The sequence below is a fragment of the Sinocyclocheilus grahami genome, unplaced genomic scaffold (genome assembly GCF_001515645.1).
Source record: "Sinocyclocheilus grahami isolate Dianchi unplaced genomic scaffold, SAMN03320097.WGS_v1.1 scaffold89.1, whole genome shotgun sequence".
In the NCBI taxonomy this organism is placed as follows: Eukaryota; Metazoa; Chordata; class Actinopteri; order Cypriniformes; family Cyprinidae; genus Sinocyclocheilus; species Sinocyclocheilus grahami.
In genome coordinates this window covers 1056682-1084501 of record NW_015505268.1, presented here as the reverse complement: position 1 = coordinate 1084501, position 27820 = coordinate 1056682, and the positions used below count along the sequence as shown (strand labels likewise).

Below are 27820 nucleotides of genomic sequence, written 5' to 3'. Positions count from 1 at the left end.
AAAGAAAGAAAGAAAGAAAGAAAGAAAGAAAGAAAGAAAGGTTTAGATTCCTCCCCCATTTATATACCCTACAATCTCGTTTTTGAAAAGCAACTGACCTTTAGAACCTAACTGCCATAAAAAAAATCATAAAAACGTGCTTTCACTTTTTTCCCCGGGGACATTCCCAGTCACATTGGCATTTATTCAATATTGTTGCAATGAAGCACATACTCCTTCCAATGCTCATTACTGTGGGTTAAATAAATAATTAAATAGTTAAGTGTTTATACATAATCACAGTATTTGATGTATTGTCTTCAATGTACAGTATGCTCATTTAAAGGGATAGTTAACCCAAAAATTTACATTCAGTCATTAATTACTATTTAAACTATTTAACAGATTATTTTAATGATGCCCTTACTACCTTTCTGGGCCCTGAATGTGGTAGTTCCCTGGCTGTCTATGCAAGGTCAGAAAGCTGTTGGATTTCATCAAAAATATCTTAATCTGTGGTCGGAAGATGAATGAAGGTCTTACGGGTTTGGAACAACATGACAGAATTTTCATTTTTGTGTGAACTATCCCTTTAAGTAATAAAACTAAAAGTAGTCTTTAATGAGAATCAACTTTCAGGACAATGAGACTTACAAACTACTACAAAGTTAAATGCACAGACAAATTCTGACAATACAGATTTGTGCTTCAATTTCTTGAAAATACTGTCAATTTGTTTAAGTTTTAGTAATTGTTATGCGCTGTTCTCATTGCAAAGATTCACATACTTTTGCCACTCACAAATATTTAACACCAGATAATTTTTCTCAATAAATAAATGACAAAGTACATATTTTTGTCTCCTTTGTTTGATTGGATTCTCTTTGTCTACTTTCAGGATTTGTGTGAAAATCTAATTATGTTTTGGGTTATATTTATGCAGAAATATAGAAAGTTCTAAAGGGTTCACAAACTTTCAAGCAGCACTGTACATACCATTATAGTATTTATTACATTTTTTGTTCATTGTTAAGTGCTTTTGACATTTTTACTACTTACTTTTAAGGCAACATTTTGAAATTTCATTTATCATCTTTTTTTCATTACTATCTTACCAGTTTGAAGGTGAAGGAACTCCTTTCTCAATAGAACCAGTCAGTTAAAACACTATTTTGGTGCACAGATTCCAAGCATTCTGGAATAGTCCTCAAGATCTGACTGGTTCTGATCATCTTTCACTTTCTATTAACTTTGTATCACATGACTGGCCAAACAACTGAACTTTACTTGGAAAAATTAAGTGCATTCACCCTCTAATCATATTTCATAAACAGTGTAATTTCCATAATGCAGTAAATGTTTTTCAGTTTCCATGTAAGCAATGCCGAGTTTCATTATTACTAAGATGTATAGGCTCTTACCACGGCAGTTGTTTGCTGATGGGGTGCTTTCCAATTTGTGGTTGTCTGGTTTGGATATGGACTTATGTTCAGCATGCTGCTCCCTGTGTAATGTACGTTTCAACTGCAGCTGCTGCAACCAGTACATCTGGGCATCCCTGTTAGCTGCCTAAAAACAAAATCATGTTTGAAGACTGTTGAGAGGAAAGTATTGTTGTCTTACTCAAGATGCTTGACTGTTATTCCTCCATATGTAACCCTAATGTGTAACAGTCAAAAGAGAAACTCGAGGGTGATCGTATTTTAAGAATTAAGAAAAAAACATATCAATCAATGACCACTAATCAGAACTTTACACTTTATCGAAATGTGTACAGCCAGCAGCGTTTTCTCTCTGTTGATACTCTAGTATGTGGTGCGTGTAATATGAAGTGCAGTCATGTGATCACTGTTCCATTTTAAAGAAAGAAAGAAAGAAAGAAAGAAAGAAAGGTTTAGATTCCTCCCCCATTTATATACCCTACAATCTCGTTTTTGAAAAGCAACTGACCTTTAGAACCTAACTGCCATAAAAAAAATCATAAAAACGTGCTTTCACTTTTTTCCCCGGGGACATTCCCAGTCACATTGGCATTTATTCAATATTGTTGCAATGAAGCACATACTCCTTCCAATGCTCATTACTGTGGGTTAAATAAATAATTAAATAGTTAAGTGTTTATACATAATCACAGTATTTGATGTATTGTCTTCAATGTACAGTATGCTCATTTAAAGGGATAGTTAACCCAAAAATTTACATTCAGTCATTAATTACTATTTAAACTATTTAACAGATTATTTTAATGATGCCCTTACTACCTTTCTGGGCCCTGAATGTGGTAGTTCCCTGGCTGTCTATGCAAGGTCAGAAAGCTGTTGGATTTCATCAAAAATATCTTAATCTGTGGTCGGAAGATGAATGAAGGTATTACGGGTTTGGAACAACATGACAGAATTTTCATTTTTGTGTGAACTATCCCTTTAAGTAATAAAACTAAAAGTAGTCTTTAATGAGAATCAACTTTCAGGACAATGAGACTTACAAACTACTACAAAGTTAAATGCACAGACAAATTCTGACAATACAGATTTGTGCTTCAATTTCTTGAAAATACTGTCAATTTGTTTAAGTTTTAGTAATTGTTATGCGCTGTTCTCATTTTTATTAGTTTTACTTTTTGTAATATATAAAGTACTACAATATTATATTTAATATTCATTTATTTTCAGCTTTAGTTTAAACTTCAGTAAGTAACCAAGGCAGCATTTCTAATTTTCCTTCAAGTTTTATCTAATGTTTAAATTTTATTTTATTTCATTTAGTTAAATAAAATATTTTTTAATATATTTAGTTAACAATAACAGTACTGAAATAGACTTACGTTTCTTCATATAAACAATCATGTAAAATAATCTATAGTTGTCATGTTCATCTAAGTGATTTTTTCACAATTACTGTACCAACCTATCCCAAGTTTGTCGCCCTTTGTTGCTTCACAATTCAAATTTTTTTTTAAATATGTTATTTCAAACCATGTGATTACATTACCTTGAGAATGACAGTGCGCTCTGGTGTCTGTATGTGAAAGGTTCCTTCCTCTCCCTGCAGCGGGTAACTGAACGTGGCACGAGACAGATCCACCTTACCCAGAGGATTGATATCCTGTGCCATACGGTAGTAAAACAGCTGACAGCTCTTCTCCTCGTAGACAAACCAGCGGGACTTCCAGGCTTTGAGGGGTCCACCCTGCTTGTTGAGGTAGCCACATAGTTTAGTGCTGGAAGAAGTGGGTGTCCCTCTGAGGGTGGCAGAGGTCCCATCAGGAAGAGCAGCATGGATCTGGGTGTCATTCTTATCCTGAGCCCTATCTGATCGACCCAAACTCTGTTGTTGGGTCTCGTCAGAGCCGACACACTCATCTGCAGGAGATACATGCACGTCCGGTGGAGGTGGCATGCGGGAGCTTCCATCTCTCTCCATCTGGTTATCTAAAGAGAAGAAGTAACATCAGACAAAATGTTCTTCTAGTAATCAAATGACGTCTATTTGCATAGCCACATCATAAAAATATGGTAATTTAGAGCTTCAGTAGAAGATACGTATAATACACTATCTAAATGAAAAACCATCAATATTAGGGTATGAAGGAGCAAGATAATGTGCATTTATTTTTAAACTGTAACATATTTAGATATAAGTTTACCATGTGTAGGATGATGATGATGATGATGATGCATCAGCAAATGTGTTATGAAGGAATATAAATATAAACATTTGCTAATTTAGTTGTCATAACACAAAATGTAACATTATTCAAAAATGTCCATCTGGCCATACTTACTACTTATTACCTATATATTCTTATTATTTTTATATTTTCTAACTGTCATTAATGTATAATAATATATCATCTGATCTATTTAAATTTCTGTTATGACAGTTTAGCTGAATAAGTGAATAACTAATGACAGACAAAGCAGAATCTTGGTAAAAGATTAATATGAACAGTACATTTATACTATGAATTACATAGCATATTGACGTGTGCAATATTTTATTGACAATGTCATAATAGCAACACTGTGAATTCAAACTGTATAATTTCAATCAATTAGTCTGTAATGTGCATCTAAGTCGTGGAATTATTGAATAATAACCCCCAAAATTACAAAATCTTCTTTACTTAAATAAAACGTTTTTTTTTATTTTTTTTTTTTACTTTTTAAATCTAAAAGCATCACATCAGTATGCCCACAAATCCCTTCCTACCAAATAAACACAAAACTACTTTTATATTTAACATAATACAATGTCACAAATAACTGTTTTCCAGAGACACAAAATTAAAGCAATTACCCTCAAAAGCTCCCAGGGGTCAAAAATAAATAAATAATAATAATAATAATAAGGTGGGGAGGGTAACTTGTCCTGGAGGGCGTCTTGCCCCATATTATCATACTTAAAAAGAAGAAGCAGTAACAGCATGGAGAACCATACATTCTGTGGGATACAAATTCCACTTTCAAAAACGTTGCACAATGTGCCTATGCACAGCTATTACCTCATTTCAGTTTCCACATATGAATATTTCACAATTACATATCACCAGCGCTCATTAATGTACAACTCCAGGTAATTCTTTGTAATGCATTTTATTAATAATTAATTAAACATTATCTGATGTTTCGTATCAAATAGAAAATGATTAATTCAAATGGAAAAATATAGTTTCAATAAAGTTGCATGACATTTTAAATTATTTAATGTACATTATTGGACTTTCAAGCATTAAATAGTATAATGCATGTCAATGAATGAAACAATAAATAAAACGGGTAAACTCTTCGCTGTATCGTAGGTAAGTCATTCTTTATTAGTCTACACCCGTGCTTACATGTGCGCATTGTTCACTGTTTGCTGTAATAAATCAACTGAAATAAAACACACTGTTTACAGCACAGTAGTTGATAATAATCACATACCTTCTCTGTTGAAAAGTTCAGTGTTCTTTACTCCATGCGTCTGTCCAGGGCGCGTCTCGTGGCACTTACAGATCTAAACAACTCGCACACAGCTGCACTTCCTTCACCAGTGACTCATATTTCTTTCAGCGAGTCACAGCATTAAGGAAATCAGGAAATATTACACATCAGGGATATGTAATAGTGTTGCGTACGTCTTTAGGGCGGCGTGTCATGAATGTCATCGCCTTCAAACACAGTTTTGAAGCACTGCTCGTTTCAAACGAACATACACATACCAAGTATCTGTCGAATTTCAGAAACGTGTAAACTGTTTTTAAAAGTCAAAACTATTTGACTTAACGTATTTAAATTACACTGGAGACGGGCCGTTTGAACACTAAACGAAAATGTGTGTTTTGTACATGAAATAACATGTAATTTTGACGTCTGACTCGTGAACGAATCATTTGGGTCAAATGAATCATTTAAACCAGTTCGCAAAACCGGTCTGAATGCGCTGGATCGGACTGAACAATTCGTGCTTTGTAAGAATTGTTGACTGAATTGGTCCAAGCATCGTTACCCAAATACAGTATAGACGTAAATCAAGCTGAACTCAGTACAGACTGACAACAGAGTAACGTTACAGACTACAACAAGTCTTTGCTACAACTGACCAACTCATTGAACCGAGAACCATTTCTGTCGAACATGTCCGACTCGCAGTGATTCGTTTGGTTCGAAATTTTATCAACTGACACTTAACGGCATTTAATCGAAAAAACAAAAAAAACGTGAAAAACAAATATATGTGAACACATAACTTGACCAAGGTTTTTGGAACCTGAGACTTTTGAAGCTTGAACCGCGGGCTTGCTTTTTCAACCGGTTCTTTAAAAAGACCAGTTCAAAAGAACCGATTCTCAAAAATGAACCTGACGTCCTCGCTGTTCCTCCAAGACGACAGAGTGCGCACTTGCGCGCATCACCACAGACTGCCATTTTTTCTTCGATGGCAGAGTTCAGGCTGCGCTGACAACAACGTGCGTGTGTTGTGAATGTGTATGCCGCAAATGATAATTTACCTCATATAAAAAGGTCAAAAAGACAACAAGGTAAGTATTACTGATGGTTGTGTCTTTATATAAATACAACTAGATTTGCTGCGTACATCTTTCAAACATACGCTGTCTTGATTTGTGCCAGTTTCCTTTCCATTTTGTAATCATAAGAATTATTCTGATGTTGAAAGCATTTATTTACTGGATAAGGAGGTAGATCCTGTTAAACAGATAACGTTACATTTCATTCATTTTGATGTCGTTGTATTAGCATTGTGATGTTGTTATAAATGTCTCGCTAACATCAAATTCCATGTTTTAGTACCATGGTAATGTCGTGTGTTGTGGACATGTAACATGGTATTTTTAGTATTACTTTTTAGTACCATCATGTAAATACCATGATACATCAATATGGAAATCACTTCATTTATTGCTGATAATCTATTAAACTTTTTGACGTATACATTTATTTTCAGGGAAAGCAACCAATCAATGTCCATCATGCATAGTTGTTTAAAAAGCATCCCAGGATGCATGTCGTGCAGTTGAAGTTGACAGGTTGTCTTTCCCACCTGCCTTGTCTTATTTTAGTTTGCAGATTGCGATCAGATCAATCTAACAAAAACTGCAAAACTGTTTCAGATCTCATCTTGTTGAAAGCATCTACCCAAAATGAGAAACCTCAGTCTGCTGCAGCGCTTCAAGTGTGTGGATCTTTCCTTCCCGGGGTCCCCACAGTGTTTCACCATCAGGAGCGAGACTGGAACCGTGCTGGTGGCTTCTGAGCTTGCCATCACAGAGTTTGACCCTCGGACCGAAGAGGTATTTTTAGAATAATAAAAAAAAAGTTTTCATAGAAGTTTAAATTCCAGAAAGGGTGATTTATGATAGTTGTTGTTACCCCATTTTGTTCCAGGGGGATTGTTTCTGGTTTAGGATGTCTAATACCAAACTGAAGTGCTCTTTTAACTTAACCAAACGCATTCTATATGAGATAAATCAGATATACATCAAATAAACACAATATTACAATGTACAATTGCACAAAAGGCTGCAAACGAACAGCGCGCATCTGAAGTGTCTCTGAAGGAAATAATGCATTATTTATCGGCTTTAAGATATCGGCCAAATTTTCTTATCAGGCCGATACCGATAACAGAAAAAATGAGCCGATATGGGCCGATACCGATATGGTGGCCGATATATCGTGCATCCCTAATAGCTATGCATTAATTTAGCTGTATAATGTGCTTCTATAGGTTCATAAAGAGGTTTCACTGACAGCAGAGGACTATCTCCCAAAGGACGGCAGTGGGGTTGTGGTGGCGATACAAGATCTGCCAGATCAGGAGTCAGTGTGTGTAGCCACTGGCAGTGGTGATGTTATTCTTTACAACCTCAGCACCAGTCAGGTGATCATTCATTTGTTCTAAATGCTTTGATGATTGCTAAATGATTCTGTGAAATATGTATGCTCTTGTTGTACTTTCTAATGAACAATTTCAAGTTCTCTCTCGCAGTTAGAATGTGTTGGCAGCGTGGAAAGCGGTCTAACTGGCATGACGTGGAGCCCAGATCAAGAGTTGGTGACTCTGACCACAGGTCTATATCACTAGCAGTGTTATTTTACTATCCTTGAGATGTTATTATAGTTTTCTTTTTAATATTTTGATTTCATTTTTTATTTATATATTTTCAATTTTCATTTTAATTTTAAGTTTGTTTTTGTCAGTTTTTTTGTGTGTGTGTATATAGTTTATATATATATGTATTTATGTATTATGTATTTGTTTATTGTATATTTTTATTTTATATTACTTATAATTTGTCATTTTTAGGGCATTAAGTTAAACTAAATAAAAAAGAGAAATATTGCTAAAGTAAAAGTTACTAGCTAAAATAAAATGTTTTATTTTAAGTTAACATTTATATTGTTTCAAGTAACAGAATTGTTTTTTTTATGGCTTTAGGTTAAGTTAACTATAATAACCCTGCCACTCAGCATATATCTGTTTAGAAGTGCATAATAGTGCCATGTCACTCTTTCTCATTGTGCTTGTTTGTGTCTTATGTTGGATGTCAGGTCAGGAGACCATTATCATGATGACCAAGGACTTTGAGCCAATAACTGAGGTTACGATCAATCAGGATGACTTTGGCGAAGGTATAATTCATAAAAGTAATTTTGCTCTTAATATCATGCTTTTATTTAGGTGACTTGTGTTCTCTGCATATGAGCAGATATTGTGTCTGATTTCTTTTCTTTCTTTCTGTGCATTAGATAAGTTCATCACAGTTGGTTGGGGGAAGAAGGAGACTCAGTTTCATGGCTCTGAGGGCAAGCAGGCCGCCCAGTGGAAAGCCGCAGTAAGTTTTTGTTCTGTTCAGCATCTTTCTGCTTTACCAAATCAACTCGCTGCAGCTAGGAAGTATGATACTGACCTGAGGATCATCAGGAGATCATTGTCATTTCAACCTGGTTTGAATATGGTCTTTTTCTCACCTAGTTCTCATACACTTTCACAGGAAGTGCAGCCTGCTCTGCCATGGGACGACAGGAAGCCAAGAATCACATGGCGTGGCGATGGGCAATTATTTGCTGTCAGCGCTGTTTGTCCTAAGACTGGTGAGACTCTCATTTTCTGCTATTGTTATTACTAGTGTTGCTTTCGTCAACGAAAATTATGACTAAATATCGTCGTCAACGAACCTTTATCACGTGACGAAAACGAGACGAGAAGCAACGTAAATGCTGGTCATGTGACGATGACTATAATTAAATATATAATGCAATATTGTTGACGAATAAAAACGAGACTAAATGTGGTTTACAAAATAAAAACTATGCTAAAATGTCTCTTAATTTTCGTTGACCAAAACGAGACGAAACAAAATGTTATAACGTTGTTTAGTCGCGTTATTATTATTATTTTGCAGTATTTCTGTTTCCTGTGTCTCACTTCAGGGGCTGCATCAGGTCGCACTGCGCAGACGCAGGCGACGTCACTTCCTCAAGCCCCACTCGTGGCATTATTTAGAGCAGTGTTTCCCAACCGGGGTGCCGTCTGTCGAGAGCAGGGGTGCCGTGTAAAAAATCCTTTTTTAATATTTAAAAAATTGCTAAAATGTTAAAAAAAGCAGCTATTATATAATATTAATTTCTGATGTCGCCAATAATTAGAGATGCACCGAAAATCCGGCTGCCGAAAATTAGTTCACCGCTCAGGATTCACTTTCACGTGGTGTGACGCTCTACGCGTGTGCGCTCCGCTCAGTCGCTCATGGCCCATGTGAGTGCTCCACTCACATACCGTTCATGCTCATCGGAACAGCAAAGTCCACTCAAAAATCAAGCTGACAGGAAACATCTATGTAGTACAGTATTGTTTCTGTTTGCAATAGCCCTACTGTGCTGTAACAAGGTGTGGTAAATGGGCAACTCTGGGAACACTGCCCTCTCATTCATTGATCTGCTAACCGTTATGCTCACGTGTCCTCTGATAATAATAGCTTTCTAGGATTAAACATTATTTGGATAATTGGTATTAGCTTAATTAATTAACTTAATAGCCCTACTGTGTGTTAGACCTACCCGAAAATCATCAGTTTTCGTCGACTAAAACTAGACGAAAATAGTCACGGATAATTCTGACTAAAATAAGACTAAAATGCTCAGACTTTTAGTTGACTAAAACTTGACTAGACTAAAAAGAGTATGAACGTGACTAAAACTAATAAAAACTAAAATGACCGCTTTACACAAAGACTAGACTAAAACTAAAATTAAAACAGGCCGTCAAAAACAACACTAGTTATTACATGAAAAGTTGTGACAGTTAATATTGTTCATTATTACTGTAGCTTAAACAGCAGAACATGGGGCTAACAACACCAAGGTCATGTGTTTGGTTGCCAAAGAATGCATGAACTGATAAAGTGTGTATCTTGAAAGTTACTTTGCATAAAAGTTTCTGCCAGATGCATTAATGTGAATGTAAAATATAGCAGCTTTTTATTTCAGGTGCTCGAAAGGTTCGAATCTGGAACCGAGAATGTGTTCTGCAGGCCACCAGCGAGGTTGTTAACGGTCTGGAACAGCCTCTCTGCTGGAAGTAAGATATTCTGAATGTCTTTTTACTTTTTTCTTTTGACTTCGTGTTGAGTCTGACTGATCTGATGTGAACTTACAAAAATTGATTTTTCTCCTAGACCCTCCGGCAGCCTGATCACTTCCACACAGCGGCACCCTAACAAACACAGTGTGGTGTTTATGGAAAAGAACGGACTGTTGCATGGAGATTTTACTCTGCCTTTTGGAAAGGAACAGGTCAAGGTAGATCTCATCTCCTCTGTATATGTTATTTTCAAAAATCTGAAATACAAGTCATAGTGCATGAAAAGCTGATGATTTGTTTGTTTTTCTCAGGTAAAGGAACTGCTGTGGAACAGTGACTCTACTGTTCTGGCTGTTTGGATGGAGGACTTGAAGCCCGGAGAGAACGATCATCCCAACACATACAGTAAGATGCAAATCAGACTGCTTTGCATGTTCAGGGATGGGTCCAGTAATGATCAGTGTTGCTTAATTATGGCTGCATGATTAATCAAAATAAACTAAAATCATAATATGGAGTGGAGTCATTCTGAGTCAAATCATCTAAATTTCAGAAACTTCCCAAGCTCAAATTTTCTGTTATGTTAATATACATAAATAGTGATGAAAGCCAAAATATTAAATGTCACCGATATATATTTACGGAGTAATCCACTAATTTTAGAGGCGGGTCAAAATGCCAAGTTTCACCTGAGATTTGGAGCCAAATTTCAGGAGGGTAAAAATGACTTTAGAAAGCTGGCAGCATTATTGTTATTTTTACACAGAGATTGGTAGGTATACAAGTAAAATCTGTAGACTTTACCAATGGAGATTCCAAAAGAAAAGTTTATTAAGAATGAGAATCTAGAAGGATATTAAGATATTTTAAAATTACAGGCATGACAACTTTAGAAAAATAATATTTATGGCACTCAGACATATATGTTCTATGCAATTGAGCAGATAGAAAAAAATTTGATGCATTTTTAGTTATAACATTATTTGTTCTTTAGATGTTCCTGTATTTAAACTAAAATTTAATATGTTGGCTTTCTTAACTATATATGTTTGTCTTTCTACAGAAAAAATATGAACAAAATCAGAAATTTGAGCCGGGTACCTCTGGTTGAGTTTACAAGGTTTAGTGTGATTATCAAATCACAAAGGCTACAATTGATTTGCATAAATATATGCTCAGTAAATACTGCTCCACACGAACTGCATCTCTGCATCTGCTCTGATTTTGGGTCGCTTTATTGTGCATTTATGAATCCAGCATGCGCCAACCATCTTCCCATTTTTGTCGTAAAAAGCACTTATCAACAAAAGAGCGTTTAATGATAAGTGCTTATTAACAAAAGCTTCAAGGGCTCCCTGTGGTTTTCATTCAAAATAAAATTTGATGATTTAACGTTTGAAAATGCAGAAACTAAGACAGCCATGATGCTTTGTTTTAAACATCTGACCTCTTTCTTTCGCAGTTCAGCTGTGGACAGTTGGGAATTATCACTGGTATCTAAAGCAGAGCGTGCATTTTGGCAGTGAGCCCCTCAGGGCTCCGGTGTGTGTGTGTTGGGATCCGGAGAAACCCTTGCGTCTCCACCTCCTGACTCGAGGATGGGCCAGCTACACCTATGACTGGGGCTGGAGCACAGAGCGCAGTCATGGCACAGATTGCCATGATAACGCCAGTGTGGCAGTGATTGATGGAGGTAGGCGTGGCCATTATCTAACTTTGATTAATCTCTCTACTTTAATAAATTGCAGACAACACGCTGTTTCTCAGATCTAGTTTTACATCATTTGTAGAGTAAATAAGCCATTTGAGTACAGTCCAACAATTAAAGGTCTGAATGATTTCAATGTGTTTAACTAACGTGTTTTGCAGATAAAATCCTGGTGACAACATTCCGCCAGTGTGTGATCCCTCCACCTATGTGTGCTTTTGAACTTCAACTTCCTGTTCCTGTCAACTTGGTCACCTTCCGTTCTCAAGCCCAGAGGACCAATGAGCTCGCTGCACTCACAGCCGATGGACATATTTATGTATATGGTCAAGGTGAGTCATGTAATTTGAAACGTGATTCAAACATTACGTTGTTTAGGATTTCTCACTTACATTTCCTATATTCAGGTGGTGGAGTTGAAAATGGAGGTGTACCTGGGGTATCTGGCTTTAAAGTCATCTCAGCACCATTAGTATTAAGAAAGACATACAGGTACAGATGATTTTGAGTTTGACTGTTGATTGTGTTTTACATTTGTTCATGTTTCTCCAATCCTTATTTAACAAGAAGGTGTCACTAAATAATTAACATGTTTTTGAACGGTAATGTAGCTGTAAAAGTTTGGGGTCGGTAAGATTTTTAAATGTTTTTGAAAGTCTTGTGCTCACCAAAGCTGCATTCATTTATATAACAATTTAAACAATTATTACCCATTTAAAATAATGAATTTAAAGAGCAGGTCATATGGTATTTTAAAGTGTCCTAATATTGTGTTGGAGTCCCCTACAACAGGTTTAAATGCATCTAAGGTCAGAAAACATTGTAATTTTCTCAGAATATACATTTAATATTAGAGTCATTTGCCAATGATTTCTAAACGATTCGTTCCAAGCAGGTTCGGAGCAAATCCCTCTCTTCCATAAGCCTACTCTGCTCTGATTGGTCAGCTGGCCAAGCCTGCTGTGATTGGCAGAGAGAGGAGTCCTTGAGCAAGTTAGCGAGCGCTACCATTGACAAAGCACCTTTACATAAAACAATAATATAGTGCTCCAATCCGTTCTTATAATAATGACATAAAATACAAAAACACTTATGCAAGCGAATCGTGCCCACAGCTAAAGTTTAGCTGCTAACTGTGAACACTTAAAACAATAATAGTGGATACGTTAGCTAAGTGCTAACGTGACTAACTGATGAAACAATACAGTTTGTAAACCAAAATATGTCTACTGTAATGTTTGAAGAACGACAGACAAAAGACGCTCTGTGTCTTAACTTTAAATCAGAACCCTGAACAGCTATAGCTATATCACAGGCGTACCAGCCTACATTCTTTATTATTAAACAAAGTAATTAGAACAACATCAGTCTACATGAATCAACACATTCTTAGGAAATAGTGGGTTCACAGCGAATTATCTGAACTACTTCAGTAAGACAGTAATATCGTGCTTTACCTGGAAACTTAAAGCTGCACTAGGTATACATCATATATTAGCAAAAAAACTTCATATTTTGAGCACTCAATTGAAAATGTACACATAACGTATCAATCGTACTTACAGGTTGTGGTTCGGAGAGCTTGTTAGTCCAAATTAAGAAGATTAGAAGCCAAACAAAGCCAAGATTAGAGAAGCAGTCCTTGGTAAAATGGCATGCACACAACAAAAGGTTTGAATTGTATTTCTGTGGTATCCTTGAACACAGCGTCTTCTCAACATGATGTAAACACACTAACTAGCGGAAGTGTTTGTGGGCAGGTCAGACGCTGTTCGTATTTCGCGGGCGGGCGGGATTATGCAAATGTGTTACCCAGTGACGTATACCGGTAACAGGCAAAAGATTAGAAAATATGATGACTCGTTTAGGTGATTCAGTATCGACTGTCTCTTTTGAGAGACAATATCTTTATTTATCATGCACTTTTTTGATTAACAACTTTGCAGATTGTTTTCATTTAAGGATAGCTGCAAAATATATATTTTTCAAAAACCCATATGACCTGCTCTTTAAAATAATTGTTTTCTATATTAATAAATAGATTTTTGAATTTTTTAAAAGTTTATTCTTATGGTAAAGCTGAACTTTCAGCATCATTACTTCAGTCTTCAATGTCACATGATCCTTTAGAAATCATTCTAATATGCTGATTTGTTGCTCAAGAAATATGTATTATCAATGTTGAAAATAGTTGTGCTGCTTTATGTTTTTGTGAAAGACTTTTTTGTAACATTTTAAATGTCACTGTTGATCAGTTGAATGCATTATTTGCTGAATAAAAGTATTTATTTCTTTAAAAATTCTTAGTGATCTCAAACTCCTACAAAAAATATATATTACATGCAGCAGTCTTTTTTTTTTTTTTTTTTTTTTTGACAAATTGTCTGTTTCCACAGTTCTTTTCTGCAAAATCCAATGTTTTCTACTGTCATTTCCACTGTGTTTGGATTTTTTTGCTCATTTCTTTTCTGTCATTTTCTCATCGGGCTAGCATATCTATTCAGATCGGCCCTACTGTGTAATTATTAGATGTAGCATATATTCTGATGCAGATGTTCTCTCTCAGGGTCACCATGGATCAGGAGGAACCTCTGACCCTGCGCTTGCTGCTGTGGTTGAATGACAATTTGTTTTTGGCTGTGGCTCATGGAAGATACTTGACCCGCCTGCTGAAACTCACCCCATCAGACAGCCAGGACATCAAGGACACGCTGGAGATCAGGTACTGACGCCAAAATAACTAACTCCTCCGGTCTTGCCCACATTTGTATTCAGTGTAGCTCAAGCAAAGGCAGACTGATCTAACGAGCATAGACATGAGCTCAGGGGCTGGGAATTACTAAAGCTTTTGAATTTTTTAAACTCTTTATGCAGTGTCTCTTTTTCTTAAATTCTTGGTCATTTCTCAGGTCAGACGTTCCAGTGGATGGTTTTGTGATCAGCTTGTGTCACAGCCTCAGAAATGGCACTGTGGCCCTGCAACTTGATGACGGACAGATCCGGAAAGTTCACATGGGTCAGTCAGTCCACTAATTATAACAGGAACTGGATTTGGCTTCTACATAGTATCTGTTTTATCACTTGTCTTGTTAATTTTTCTTCCTAATGGAATTTAAAAATGAATAATTTAATCACACATATAAAGATGTCTGTTAATGCTAGAATATTCTATACAGACTCTTCAGAGCTCAGTCTAACAGAATGGAAGGATTCTACTGGCAATACCATCAACTTGCCCCGGCCTTGTGTTCAGACGGCACTATTTACCCTCAGCGGAGAGGTGAATATATAGTCTCCATCTATCACTGACCTTTATTTCTTCATGCTCACTTCATTTTCAATAAATGCTTCATATGTATTTGTCTTTTAATAGGAACATTTGATAGGCCTCACAGAGAGATCACACCTCTACATCGGTGACTCACTGGTAGGTGTGAGTACCCCAAAAAGGATAGAAAAAGGATAAAAATGATATTACATTTAGTGTGTTAGTGCCGAAATCCTGGCTGGTATGCTCACTGGAGTGTCTCTTCCACAGGTGGCCTCCAATATCTCCTCGTTTGTAGTTTATGACGACTTCCTCCTGCTCACCACACACTCTCACATGTGTCACTGTCTCAACCTCAGCACACTCTCTATCAAAGGTACATGTGAATGCATCATGTTACAAATGTATGCTGTTTATTCGAACTTTCTATTCATTAAATAATCCTGAAGAAATGCATCACAGTTTCACTAAACGGTTTTGAGCATAGATAGGTAGAAATTATTTTTGAGCAACAAATCAGCATATTAGAATGATTGATTTCTAAAGGATCATGTGACACTAGCTATGTTTCCATCCACCTATTTTTATGCACATTTTGGGATATCGCATAAAAAACGCTGGATGGAAACGCCAAGATGCACATAAATTCTAAAAATGCACATAAATAAACTTGTGCGCTTAACTAAGTAGGATACATTTCTTATCCGGTAAGTAAACATGCGCATAAACTACGATGGAAACACTTTTACCGTTTAAATTCCTTTATGCACATCTAAAAAGACATGTGACTTTGCGATGGGACAGCACAACTGGACCAACCAACAAACCGATCACATTGCACAGCATCTGAAATGCTAGTTTTTTCATTCTAAAATGCTTAAGCAAAGTCTCGTCAAAGTGCTTTGTTATAATTAACTCCCAGGACTGCGTTCACAAACAGCAGGCTCCGAAAATAAGATAACATGACCGCGTTTCGTCTGCGTGCTCTGAGGCACATAATTTTTTGTATACACAAATTATTATATAGAGTGCCTTCTCCTGCTGCAGCAAATCATTTTTTTCTTCGTGATTTTTAGCACAAGAGAAAGTGACAATGTTGTTCTCTTTAACTCACTGGATGGAAACTGTGCTTTATTCGCAAATGTTTTATGCAATATTCCAATTTTGCGCATAAGTTTAGTTCGTAACTTTGGATGGAAACATAGCTACTGTGCTGAAAGACTGTTGAAAATGTATTACAAGAAAAAGTTGCATTTTTAAATAATAACAATGGTTTTTAAGCTGTAATAATACTTCACAATATTACTGTTTTACTGTATTTTTTTAATAAAATAACAAAACTAAAAAATCATACCAATCCCAAACATTTCAACAGTAGTGTATTATAATACAATATAAATACAGCATATATTCCATAAATATAGAAATGTGTTTAATTATTTCTATTTCTATATTGGTGTCCTGTGCAGGTCTGCAGTCAGCTCTGAGCTCAGATGCTAATCAGAATGATGAGACTGTCCGAAAGGTAGAACGAGGCTCTCGCATCGTTTCTGTGGTTCCCCAGGACACCAGACTCATCCTGCAGGTGAACTGAACATGTTCATATGTTTATGTATTTTTTGATTATGTATTTTAATGATTTACTAATGTATTTTTTTTGTTTTCAGATGCCACGAGGGAATCTTGAAACCATCCATCATCAAGCTCTTGTACTTGCTCAGCTCAGAAAGTGGCTTGATAGGTATTTTACATTTAGAAAAACTTCAGACAACGCTACATATACAAAGAGAATACTGACTAAAATTTCTTTTTTAAAAGGAAAAAAAAGGATTAAAGCACTTTTTTCCCAATTTTTTTTATATTGCATTATATGTTTACTTAAAATAAAAATAATACCTGATAAATTAAATGATTTGATTTGATTTGAATCATTTTGCTATGTTGTTTGTTGCAGTCTCCGATTTAAAGATGCTTTCGAGTGCATGAGGAAGCTGAGGATTAACCTCAATCTCATTTATGACCACAATCCAACTGTGAGTGACCTCACTCTGTTGTCATTTCCTTTTTTGCAATAACATCTAAACACATTCTTCTACACCATGGATTGCATTTTCTTTCAGAGAATGGCCCTAAATGAATAACACCACACCCATTTACCCCCATCCCATGATTCCTCTCACAGGTGTTTCTTGCCAACATTGAGATGTTCCTGAAACAGATTGACTCCATCAACTCCATCAATCTGTTCCTCACTGAACTCAAGTAAGACTTTACTGTCTTTAAGGCATTGATTAAATCTCTTTTGATGCTTTTTCCCCTTTCATTTGTCTTTTAATACAATTTTTTTCTTTCTTAGAGAGGAAGACACCACTACAACAATGTACCGATGTCCTTCACGCTCAGCCTCCAGTTCTGCCTCAGGTAAAGGAGGAAAGAAGGTGGACATCATCTGTGATGCTTTACGGTCAACAATGGAGACTCTCGACCCACAAAAGTCAGTTCCTCGGTTATAAATGTTACTTATGTTTCATAAATTGCAGGAAGTATAGTATAGCCCTTCTACTTCCCTCTCCAAATGAGATAAGATTACATTTTACACATGATGTACATCAAGCCCTGATCTTCCTCCTCTAAGATGCTTTCATCTATACACAGGTATTGTTTATGTATTCTGACATCACACGTGAGAAAAACTACACCAGAACTAGAAATTGCTCTGCAGAAGGTCCACGAGTTACGAGGTGAGTCTCGGTTCACTCAAGCCCAGTAAAAATAAGTTTGATTATGTGTCTGTTACATCTGTGTGCTTGTATGTTTAGTGAACCCACCCAGTGGCAGCAGCAGTGTGAGCGCAGAGGAAGCCCTGAAGTATCTTCTCTTCCTCGTTAACGTGAATGAGCTGTATGAACAGTCCCTCGGCACCTACGATTTTGACCTAGTGCTCATGGTGGCTGAAAAATCTCAGAAGGTCAGTCAGAAGATTACAGCTCTGATGCATCTTAACTGTTACTTTGTGTAATATAATATAATAAAAAAATTATTAAATGAATAAAATTAATCTTTTCACATATGAGCTGCCATTTCTAATATTTGTATTGCTGTATTATATTGTTTTATATTACAAGACGAACAAGTACAATTCAGTAAATGCATAATTTAATTTAAAATTTCACATAACCGGCCATTTTTGCATATGAAACATATTATTATTATGTTGTTAAAATTTTTTTATTAACAATTTCAGAATTTCACTTATATTAAATATTCATTGTTTTGCAAACAAAATTTGTATGAAATTAACAAATACAATTCAGTAAACATAATAAAATGTGTAATTTTTTGTATAAGCAGCCATTGCACATTTTTATTATATTATATTAAGACATTATAAAACGATTTTTATCGCCTCTGGCACAGCCAATCACAGCCATGCTGATATAGAGCCGGTATCGCTCTCATACTCGAGTGATATTGCTCATATATTATATTATATTATTGTGTTCATCATTTTACATACAAAACTTGTATGAAATTAACAAACACAATTCAGTAAACACATAAATAAAATTCACAATTTCATAAGTGCAGCAATTGCACATTGGGTATTTGATTTTATTGTATTATGTTAAAAATATTATATTATAAAACATACAGAAAATGTAATAAATGTGTAATGAATACAATTCTTGTTCACATATAAGAAGCCATTTCACATATTTGTATTACTATAAAACGTTATATTATTATTATACTGTATATTATTTTATATTGCAATTACATTATTTTATATTATAAAAGGAATGTACAACACATTGAAAATAAAATTTTCCATTTGGCCATTAGTTGACAGATATTGCATTGTAACACTACAACAGGCATTTCCCGTGTAGACAGCTTTTCTGTTTTAGCACATCTGTTGTAGACACTGTTTTGCAGTGGTTTATAGTTTTTTTTTCCCTCAAACATGTAGGACCCTAAAGAGTACCTACCATTTCTGAACATGCTGAAAACCCTGGAGCCGAACTACCAGCGCTACACCATCGATAAACACCTCAAGAGATACAGGAAGGCCTTACATCACCTCAGCAAGTGTGGTAAGAGCCTTGTTGGACATCCATGAGCAATCCAACAGCAAATACTTCTGTTTTTACACCATCTGTATCTCTGTTTGGTTCTCCTGTTCTGCCTTATGTTTTTAAGGTGAAGAACATTTCACAGAATTGTTAAACTTGGTGAAGGATCAGAGACTGTACAGTGATGCTCTTGAGCTCTATTCTTCAAACAGTGAGCAATACAAGGCAAGCTTTATTTTATAAACTCCTGCCTGAAAGGCCACAGCGGAACTGACTTAAATATTTAGCTTGTGTGGTAATGTTTTAACTGTAGCAGTGATGACATGATCTTGAACCTTGACCCCTGTGATGTGATCAGACCTTGAGCGTGGCCTATGCAGAGCATCTAGTGGAGCAGCAGCAGGCGGAGCAGGCAGGATTGTTGCTGTGGAGATGTGGAGAGAACGCCCGTGCCCTGCAGGCCTTCGTCAGCTGTACGAGCTGGAGAAACGCCCTCGCTGTGGCCACACACATCCCATTACCACCTGAACAGCTGACAGTGCTCGCCCGAGACCTGGCAGGTGGAGATCTCTGTCATGTATGCATGTTTCCATGAGATCATGAATATCCAGAAGCCATGTTGTATGTCTGATGTTTTCAGAGAAACTTCTGGAGGCCAGGAGGCACACGCAAGCCGCCCTGTGTTTGGAGCAGTATGCCAAGGTACACTGTATGTTTCATAGTCATCATTGTTTCCAAGACTGTTGTCTGCTGTGTCATGTGCTCATGCCTGTATGTTGTCAGGACTGTGAGGAGGCCATCTCTGCTCTGATACAGGGAGCTGCATGGGAAGAAGCACTCAGATTGGTGAGCCTGTTCTTTCATCACTTTCCTCCTTTACCAGTTATTATCAGCAGGTTTTAATGTTTTATTATTACTGGATTACTTGATTGGAATTTTTTGCTTAAAGGGGTCATATGAAGCGTTTTTTAATTTTTCCTTTCTCTTTGAAGTGTTATAAGCTCTTGGTGCATAAAGAAGATCTGTAAAGTTGCAAAGACTAAAGTCTCAAATCCAAAGAGATATTCTTTATAAAAGGTACGAGTCAACCACGCCTACCTAAAACGGCTCGTTCTAACATGCCCCCACATGTCTGCGTCACGATGTGGGAAGATTTGCATAACGCCGCCCAAATGTTCACACAAAGAAAGAAGGCATAACTTTTATTCTCGCTGTAGTATTGTTGTTGCCGCCGCCATGTCGTGAAGGCGCTGTGTTTTTCGTCATGCCTAGAGCTGATCCGTGCTGGTCGTTGAGGAAATACTACAACTTTGTGCTGTGGATTGCCGGATCGGCTTTCACCGAGGACGAAGCGAAGTCCAGCCCGGGGTCGTCACATGTGGTTGCCGCAAGCCCTACGGACGCGCCGCTCTCAAGCCCGCCGCCTCTGCTCACTCTAGCCCTCCGTCCGTTCCTCACTCTAGTCCCCGGCCTCTGCTCACTCTAGTAACTCCGGCCATTCCTCACGCTAGCCCCCGGCCTCTGCTCACTGTAGGCCGCCGTGTGTGACGCTGTTTCGTTGTGAAAGCGAAACTACTTTGTTTGGTCTTCCAAAAATGGACACAACTAGAAATCAGTGGTTAAATTGTATTTACAACACTGTTCCAGAACACTTCAACCCAAATATTCAGATGTGTGCAGCACATTTTATGGAGGACCGTTTCCTGATCCTGGTAGAGTAGACTACAATGCCGGCTGTTTTGACTCAAAGACTGTAAGTACGTTTTTATATTTAAAGAGTTTTTATATTTTTGAGCAGTGTAGAGTAGGGCACTGTTGTTGCATAATGTACAGTATGTGGAAAAAAATTTGTTTTTTTAACCTTAAACTGCATAAACACAAAAAAAAATTTTTTTTCTCTAGCAACTGTCTATTTATCTATCTATCTATATATAGATAATCATTCAAACGTTTAGGGTTTTGCAGGGTTTAGTGGCTAAAAATATCTGTAATATTATAAGTTTTTTTTATTTCAAATAAATGCTGTTCTTTTAAATATTTCTATTCATCAAAGAATCATGGAAAAAATTTATCACAGCTTCCAAAAAATATTTAAGCAGCATAATGGGTTTCAACACTGATAATTCAGCTTTGCATCACAGGAATAAATTACATTTTAAAATATATATTTGCTATATTAAAATATAGCAAATTAAATCTTGGTGAGCATAAGATACTTAAAAAAATTTTTTTTTTAAAAATATTGTTCCTATACTTTAGAACTGTATTGGACATTTTATATATTTATATAAAATTATTAATTTTTTTGGTCAGTAGCTGTATAAAAACCTTAATTTCTTTTATTTCTTATTTCAGATTTATTTGTACAACAGACAGGATATCATTGAGACTGATCTGAAGTCTGCTCTTCTAGATGGTAAACATTAAAATGTTTTATTTTTGTCATTGACCTGTTAATGTTGTATTTATTTTGTGCTGTTTCTTAACTGTATAATTGGTTGCCTGTAGCTCACAGTAATCAGACGTCTTTCCTGGAGTCCCAGAAGGCTTTGTTCATTCGTCACAAAAACCGCCTTACTGTGGTCCGAGAACTCAAAGCCAAGGCCAGACTGGAGTTATTTGGTAAACAGGAAATATTAATCAGATTCATTTATATCATTCGTTTTTTCCAAAGACACTGCATGTGTCCTTTAGAAGAAATATTGCATGTTTAATCACACTGAATATATACATTTTTTTAATTATTTTTTTTAATGGAGAGCTTTGATATTAGTGTTTATTTAGATTGTTTTCCTGAATAACATATGTTCAGTGATCAGTACACTTTTGGTTTTAAACTATTTCCTGTTGCGTACTGACAGTCTCTTCGTGTTTCAGATGAGGACGGCCCCGACTGTGCAGACGCTGAGCTCTACTCAGAGGCCAGCAGCGTCTTGACCGGCAGCCATCTTGGCTCAAAATACTCCCGCAGCAACTCTCGCATTTCATCGTGAGTGACATCTTTGCTAACACAAATATACAAACACTAGGGATGCACTGAATGTTGGGCAACCAAAAATGGTTCAGCCGAAAATAGCAAATAAGCGTAAAAGACCGAATAAATTGTACCGAACAATGATGTGACGCGAACAAATAGAGGCGCGCACTAATGCAGCAAACATGTTGGCAGTGAGGAAGCATTTAAAATTGTCCAAGAAAGACTCAAAAATCATTACAAACACCAACAGCAAGAGACTGTTTAGTGCTGCATCTCATGTCTCCGATGAGAAGAGGAAGGGTAGTTGTTACTGGTTACTGTATGATGATTGAAATCGTGAAGTGGCCTCAAACCATTAGTAAATAAACTGCAGAACGTTGTTTTCTAATACATGCACGAATTGCATGTATTCAAACAGCACTGCACGAGCTCCCGACACCAGGGTTCAAAGTCCAAAGCGCAAGGAAAATCTGCGCTGAAACTGTTACTCGTCAGCTGCTCAGTAACATTTTTATGCATTTTTAAAATAAGATGATAACAATCACAACAGTTCTATGAATACATTTATTATAACAGTCACACATAGTGTTCAAATTGGGATCTGTAGCCTAATATTTTCCAATGTTTTAAAAGAAGATGCTTCACTGTTTTAGTGTCTTATAACCTGTCAGCAGCTCAAATGTCGAGGTTGAAGTTTGCTAACTGATCTGCAGGAGGTCGTCGAAGAATCGTAGGAAAGCAGAGGGAAAGAAACACAGTCTGAAGGAGGGAAGCCCATTCGAGGACATCGCCCTCCTGAACGCACTTACTCAAATCATCATCATTGTTGATAAGACGAGAGGTGAGCTGAGGACACAACAAAAACATGTAATACTAATATAAATCTGAATATATACATGTAAATTGTAAGATGGATATAATGGATATTTTATGAGTAAATATGGACATATTTCAAGTTCCTGATTTCAAGTGAATCCGACAGCATCAAATGTGCATTTTAAGAGTTTAGTGCTACGTTTGGCATAGTTTGGGTTCCACGGTGCTATAAAGAATTGACATGAATCTGATCAGTTTCCTTATGTAGTAGGGATGTAACGATTCACTCAACTCACGATTCGATTCACGATTTTTTTTTAACAAAACGAGATTTAAGACAAATTATAAATTAAATGTGTCCTTTTATTTTTGCTTGGACAAAATGCTGCACGTTTCTTTGTGAAATTGAAATATAACACTATAATAATATACTTATATAGCACTTGCATATTATTGCTCTTTTGTTGGTTTTGATTGCTTCTATTGTCCTCATTTGTTAGTCGTTTTGGATACAAGTGTCTGCTTAATGACTAAATTTAAATATAATGTAAATAACAAAACTACATTGAAATTTTAAAACAAGCCCCAAATCAAATAAATAACACAAATAAAATAAATCTCTTCATATAAATAAAATAATGCTTTGTCTGTGCTCTTTCCATGTAAAATTAGAGGCAACTATTGGTTTCCGCTGTAAATATGCATTATACAGAGGCAAGAGGAAAAGAAAAAATACCATCTAAACTGTTCTAAAGACATCAAGTTCCCCTCAGACATACCCTCTCTCTTACCAGAGCTGAAACTCCTCACAATCTGCAACAGGAACAACCATAAGAAGACTAAGAGATTCATATTCTTCTCATGTCCTTTTTCATTAACACCACACTTGACCTTCTCACCTGGCCCTGCATGTTCATGATGACAACAGTGTTGGATCGGTTACACACAACAAAATGCTCAGGGTTTTTCGGAAGCAGGATCACGTTGTTAACAGTGATGTCGGTTCCCGCAGACGTGCCCAAAGACTTGAATGTGCTGGAGCATTCTGTGGTCTTCACGTTCCAGACCTGGGAGAAAGAAGCTGTTAAACCAAAACACACAAGCATTTATTTGAGAGAGTCGAGATATTGCATTAACATCTGCACCTTCACAGTTCCATCAGATGAGGCACTAATGATGTGATGACCATCAGGAGTAAGTGTGGCATCATTCACAAATGAAGAATGACCTCTGAACTCCTTCAAAGACTTGCCTGATTTTAATCCATGAATCCTGGTGAAAAATCAAGCATAAGTGAAATGTGCTGTGGACACTGAGGACTGAAAAGAGACGCTCACCTAATGGTCTGATCGAAGGATGCAGAGAGAATCTGACTGCTGTCTTTACTGAAGCTGATACAGGTGACACCTTTACTGTGAGCACGCTCATATCGCCGCAGACACTGGCCACTCTGGATCTTCCACACCTGAAAAACGGGAGAAAAAAAAAAAAGACAACCCATCCAGCATTAAAAATAACCAATAAATCAGCCTTCCTACTGCAAAAATAAAATATAGCACATTTTATGCAGAAAATGGTAAGTAAGCCACTCTGGATCTTCCACACCTGAAAAACGGGAGAAAAAAAAAAAGACAACCCATCCAGCATTAAAAATAACCAATAAATCAGCCTTCCTACTGCAAAAATAAAATATAGCACATTTTATGCAGAAAATGGCAAGTAACCCTCTGATCTGCCATTCAAACAGAATCATGTTTGCATCTTTTTAATTTTTATTGTACAAAAATTGTATTTAAAAAAATATTTTAATAGGTTGTTTTTATACAAAATAAAATATAAATTATCTTATTTGTAGTTTAACTAAAAAGAATAAAAACTGTGTAGACATGTATTCAAAAAATGTAATATATACGACAAAAACTTGATTAAAGTGAAAACAAAAAATATAAAAATAAAAACGAATTCAAGATATTAATAAAAACTATTAATAAAATAAAAGTATGAATAATCATTCATGTCATTATTAATATAAAAGAATAAATATCAGAATAAATAAATTAATCGCATCAAAAATAAAAGTTTGTTTACTTCTATATAGAGTATGTGTGTGTACTGTGCATATTTATTATGTATATATAAATGCACACACATGCATGTAAATATTTAAGAAAAATGTTATATTTATATGCAAAATATTTATATTTATTTATAATATAAATTACATATATATATTTAAAATATATGCATGTATGTGTGTGCCTTTATATATGCATAATAAATATGCACAGTAAACACACATATTAAGTAAACAAACTTTTATCATTTCAGATTTATATCTGATCGCTTAGATTTTCTACGTTTTAATACAAAATAAGAAATAATAATCAGAAATGAAGATATGATGATATGGCAAGCTGGGCCAAATGAAAGAGCTTCAGGGGCCTGGTTTGGGCATCTCTGTGTTAAACTAATTATCAATGAGCACTGAAGGTTTTAATAATTTGTCCAGTTTTAATATAGTGTGTATGAGACCTTAATCTTGCCATCCTGTGCTCCTGTGGCCATCATCTCTGTGTCCCGACTGAAAGACATGCACAGCACTGCGTCATCCATCATCATGAAGTTATCCTGAGCCTGATACTTCAGATCCTGTCCAAAACACACAAGACACGCAATCCATGAATAAACATACATAAACTACAAATGCAGATGCAGAAGTCACAGTGCAGATTCACAGACCTTTCTGATTTTTCCAGTAGTGAAGTTCCATACTTCAATAAATCCATCCACAGATCCAGTAACCAGATACTGGCCATCAGGAGAGAAGCGTGAGCACTCGACGTGAGACTTCTGACCAAACTACAATGAAAAAACACACACTGAGGTGAGTAACAACTCTCCACTGTATCATGTTCCTGTGGTTCCTGTACCTTGATGTGTCTGGCCAGCTGAGTGGGGAATCGCTCCTCCTCGACATCTTTCACAGCTGCTTTACCTCTGAACAAATCAATGGTCATACCGGGAGGCAGAAGACCTTGATGCTGCTGCCACTTCAGAGACTTTAGAGACAGAGACAGACCATCAACTTCAGTAATGTGAACTATCCCTCCAGTGTAATTCTGAGACCAGTGTGCAATGTCTAATGCATTACTGCACTAACATCCTGTTGCAAGGGCAGTTTAACTCACCTGTCCAAGCAGAGCCATCAGACGTGACGGTGGTACCACACTGACCTCACCAGCAAGAGCCTGAGCTATAGCTGCTCTACGCTTCTCCTTACTGCTGCCATCAGGATAGGCCTAAAAATAGATATATCAGCTCAGAATTCATCCACAATGGAAATGAAACTGTTTGTGAAAATCCAAGCAGGAGTTCTATTAATTACCTGCCAATCTAATCTGTCGTACCACAGTTTCATAATGAACCGAAAATATCTTTATACTTCTCATAACATAAAAGTAAAAATTATGCACCATTATTTTGGCAATCAAACTAAAATCAAAATAATGTAAGCTTATAGAAACACAAAATGTTGCAACTGGATGGACAGCGTTGATGATTACAGCATTTCACTAAATTTGTAATGATATGCCAACAGAAAAACCTACAGAAAACATTACTAGGACAGTCCACCAAAAACTGAACATTCTGTCATCATTTACGCTCTCATGTTGTTCCAAACGCTTGAATTTTTATTCTGTGGAAAAATGGGATGGTGCTCTTAATTTTGCTTTCCAAGTGCACCAGGTCGATGCATTTAACTTTAAAATGTACAAAATAAATTTTTATGGAAGAGCATGTCCCTGAGCCCCCCTAGAAATAGTCTCACAACACCTTGTAGGGAAACACTGCATGAACTATTAGATACATGGATTTCTATTTCATATGCAATATGTTTAAATATGTAAAGTATAAATTGCTAGGTTTTTGTGAAGTGCATTGTTTTAGATCCCTCACCTCTCTGGGGTCAAAGTAAGAGCGTGCTAGAAGATTCTCCAGGTGGATGTATCGCTCAGGCTGGGTTTGTTTCAGCATGATCATGGGGTCCGTCTGCCTCAACAAAGATCTGGCAGCTCCCAGCTCTCGAAGCTCAATCAGCTCAAGAACAACCTGCAAAAATTTCACAGCTCAATCAATATTCAAAATGAGCCACACCATAACAGCCGCCTTATAAAAATCCTGATTTGATCTGCCTCTCACCTGTTCGTAAAGGTCAATGAGGGTCTTGTCAGGGAGTTTGAGGGACTGTATAGCCTGAAGCACAGTGTCCCAGTGACCGCTGTTGATATCTGCCACAAAACTCTCAATACTATCCACTGTGTTGAGAGACACCGTGGTCTCCTCCTGGAGCGTTGCTAAAGTCCGCTGCAAGCTGTTTTCCTTCAGGTACTGCATGATCAGACGAATAACGCTGGAAAAACATGAGGAAAGAAGACTATTATAGTACTTTGCAAGACTGGAGAGCAAATATATTACAAGGGAGTTGAATAAAATAATAGAGTGCCTATATAGTTATAAGCATTGCTTAAAAATTGATGTGTGAAAATGAATAAATAAAACAGCAATGTCTAGAAATCTTGTATTGTGATAAAGCACACATACGACATCCACAACACACAAAACTGCTCTTCTAAAAACAATCGCGAGCTGCCTTTGCTACTAAAACCAGGCAAAACACTAACCAGGGCTGAGCTTCAATACATCATATATAAAATGTATAAAAGAGAAAAAACTCTATTTAATATCTAAGCTGTGTGCAAAACAAGCTCCTGATAATGCTAACACAGTTAGCTAGAGAAACATTCCACAGACCTAAACACCGCTAAAAACAGCCTGTAAAAATAGACGTGCTCGTTTAAATTACACAATTATGCATGCATATGATGTTTGGAAACACGCAATTTAATTCACTT

The 27820-nt window shown here is 36.4% G+C and overlaps 3 protein-coding genes across 5 annotated transcripts in view; 1 reads left to right on the top strand and 2 right to left on the bottom strand.

Annotated features, from left to right (window-relative positions):
- Positions 1-1296: 1296 nt before the first annotated feature.
- Positions 1297-5151, bottom strand: LOC107587105 (TBC1 domain family member 2A-like). The gene is made up of 3 exons (XM_016274749.1): positions 4905-5151; positions 2971-3402; positions 1297-1548 (listed from the first exon to the last, which is right to left on the bottom strand). The coding sequence occupies exons 2-3, from the start codon at positions 3400-3402 to the stop codon at positions 1297-1299; spliced, it is 684 nt and encodes a 227-aa protein (XP_016130235.1). The 5' UTR covers positions 4905-5151.
- A 738-nt stretch (positions 5152-5889) lies between these two features.
- On the top strand, positions 5890-23008 carry elp1 (elongator acetyltransferase complex subunit 1). 3 transcript variants are annotated; one of them, XM_016274683.1, is made up of 34 exons: positions 5890-5995; positions 6590-6772; positions 7210-7362; positions 7471-7552; positions 8034-8114; positions 8232-8317; positions 8477-8576; positions 9972-10062; positions 10160-10283; positions 10377-10470; positions 11528-11758; positions 11935-12105; positions 12181-12265; positions 14340-14495; positions 14683-14789; positions 14950-15053; positions 15147-15200; positions 15312-15417; positions 16511-16626; positions 16709-16782; positions 16996-17074; positions 17224-17303; positions 17398-17535; positions 17697-17782; positions 17861-18009; positions 19012-19135; positions 19242-19339; positions 19473-19674; positions 19755-19816; positions 19898-19960; positions 21470-21530; positions 21623-21736; positions 21992-22103; positions 22805-23008. In XM_016274683.1, the coding sequence occupies exons 2-34, from the start codon at positions 6623-6625 to the stop codon at positions 22971-22973; spliced, it is 3702 nt and encodes a 1233-aa protein (XP_016130169.1). In that variant the 5' UTR covers positions 5890-5995; positions 6590-6622; the 3' UTR covers positions 22974-23008. The 3 variants fall into 3 exon arrangements, with proteins under 3 accessions (XP_016130169.1, XP_016130168.1, XP_016130170.1); XM_016274682.1 differs by having other exon boundaries at positions 5890-6001; positions 6593-6772; XM_016274684.1 differs by lacking the exon at positions 22805-23008 and having other exon boundaries at positions 5890-6001; positions 6593-6772; positions 21976-22057.
- A 48-nt stretch (positions 23009-23056) lies between these two features.
- LOC107587104 (WD40 repeat-containing protein SMU1-like) overlaps positions 23057-27820 on the bottom strand; it is a 34056-nt gene continuing 29292 nt past the window's right edge. Inside the window, exons 5-16 of the mRNA XM_016274748.1 lie at positions 27108-27318; positions 26865-27017; positions 26096-26206; positions 25838-25966; positions 25647-25766; positions 25440-25556; positions 24438-24512; positions 24245-24372; positions 24053-24179; positions 23807-23974; positions 23687-23720; positions 23057-23133 (exon numbers count right to left, since the gene is read on the bottom strand). Of these exons, the coding sequence (XP_016130234.1) occupies positions 23057-23133; positions 23687-23720; positions 23807-23974; positions 24053-24179; positions 24245-24372; positions 24438-24512; positions 25440-25556; positions 25647-25766; positions 25838-25966; positions 26096-26206; positions 26865-27017; positions 27108-27318 (1450 nt within the window). The remainder of the gene's footprint in view (positions 23134-23686; positions 23721-23806; positions 23975-24052; positions 24180-24244; positions 24373-24437; positions 24513-25439; positions 25557-25646; positions 25767-25837; positions 25967-26095; positions 26207-26864; positions 27018-27107; positions 27319-27820) is intronic.

Bases quoted from the DNA above. Each gene is read 5' to 3' on its own strand.
- LOC107587105 (XM_016274749.1), bottom strand. From the start codon at position 3,402: ATGGAGAGAGATGGAAGCTCCCGCATGCCACCTCCACCGGACGTGCAT. The intron at 1,549-2,970 runs GTAATGTAATCA...TTTTGTTTTTAG, and splicing joins AGCGCACTGTCATTCTCAAG to GCAGCTAACAGGGATGCCCA.
- elp1 (XM_016274683.1), top strand. From the start codon at position 6,623: ATGAGAAACCTCAGTCTGCTGCAGCGCTTCAAGTGTGTGGATCTTTCC. The intron at 12,266-14,339 runs GTACAGATGATT...GTTCTCTCTCAG, and splicing joins GTATTAAGAAAGACATACAG to GGTCACCATGGATCAGGAGG. The intron at 15,054-15,146 runs GTGAATATATAG...GTCTTTTAATAG, and splicing joins TATTTACCCTCAGCGGAGAG to GAACATTTGATAGGCCTCAC.